Here is a 455-nt window from a genome sequence, read left to right as displayed (position 1 = left end):
AGGTCGTACTGGCAGCAGACCGTGGTGGAGGCGTGCTTGGAGTAGCCATCGTACACCGTCTCGAAGCAGCTGGGCACGCACGACTTGCTCACCTTCATCTTGGTCGGGGTGAAGTCTGTGGAGGGCGGGAGGCGGGCTGACCCAAGAGGGGCCACGACCCCAGGCTGCCCCACCCCAGCAGGCAGGGCCATCCGAGCAGGGTCCCTCAGCTGGAGGCTCCCAGAAAGGACTGTGGGGCACCCCCTCAGGCTCCCCCACACCCCGGGAGCCTCCCACTCAGCGTCCCCAGGAGCGGCCGGGGCATTCCGGACTCACAGGTGCGCGTGGTCATGCAGTAGGTGACCATGGACGGGCAGCGCATGGGGTTGAAGCAGTTCTCCCCGTTGTAGGCACACACGTGGCAGTCCAGGGCCTGGGCTGGGGGGGGGGGGGGGGGGGGGGGGGGCCCCACGAGG

The 455-nt window shown here is 69.2% G+C and overlaps 1 protein-coding gene across 2 annotated transcripts in view; it reads right to left on the bottom strand.

The window, feature by feature from the left end:
• LOC102250324 (ly6/PLAUR domain-containing protein 2-like) overlaps window positions 1-439 on the bottom strand; it is a 20,730-nt gene extending 20,291 nt beyond the window's left edge. Inside the window, exons 1-2 of one of the 2 annotated variants that reach the window (XM_014539984.1) lie at window positions 316-408; window positions 10-115 (exon numbers count right to left, since the gene is read on the bottom strand). In XM_014539984.1, coding sequence (XP_014395470.1) covers window positions 10-49 — 40 coding nt within the window. In that variant the 5' untranslated portion in view covers window positions 50-115; window positions 316-408. Of the gene's footprint in view, window positions 1-9; window positions 116-315 lie in introns of both variants that reach the window. The other variant, XM_014539983.1, reaches the window with a different exon arrangement.
• Window positions 440-455: the final 16 nt, after the last annotated feature.

The sequence above is a fragment of the Myotis brandtii genome, unplaced genomic scaffold (assembly GCF_000412655.1).
Source record: "Myotis brandtii unplaced genomic scaffold, ASM41265v1 scaffold2325, whole genome shotgun sequence".
NCBI classification, from domain to species: domain Eukaryota; kingdom Metazoa; phylum Chordata; class Mammalia; order Chiroptera; family Vespertilionidae; genus Myotis; species Myotis brandtii.
This window is presented reverse-complemented; position numbering and strand designations above follow the sequence as displayed.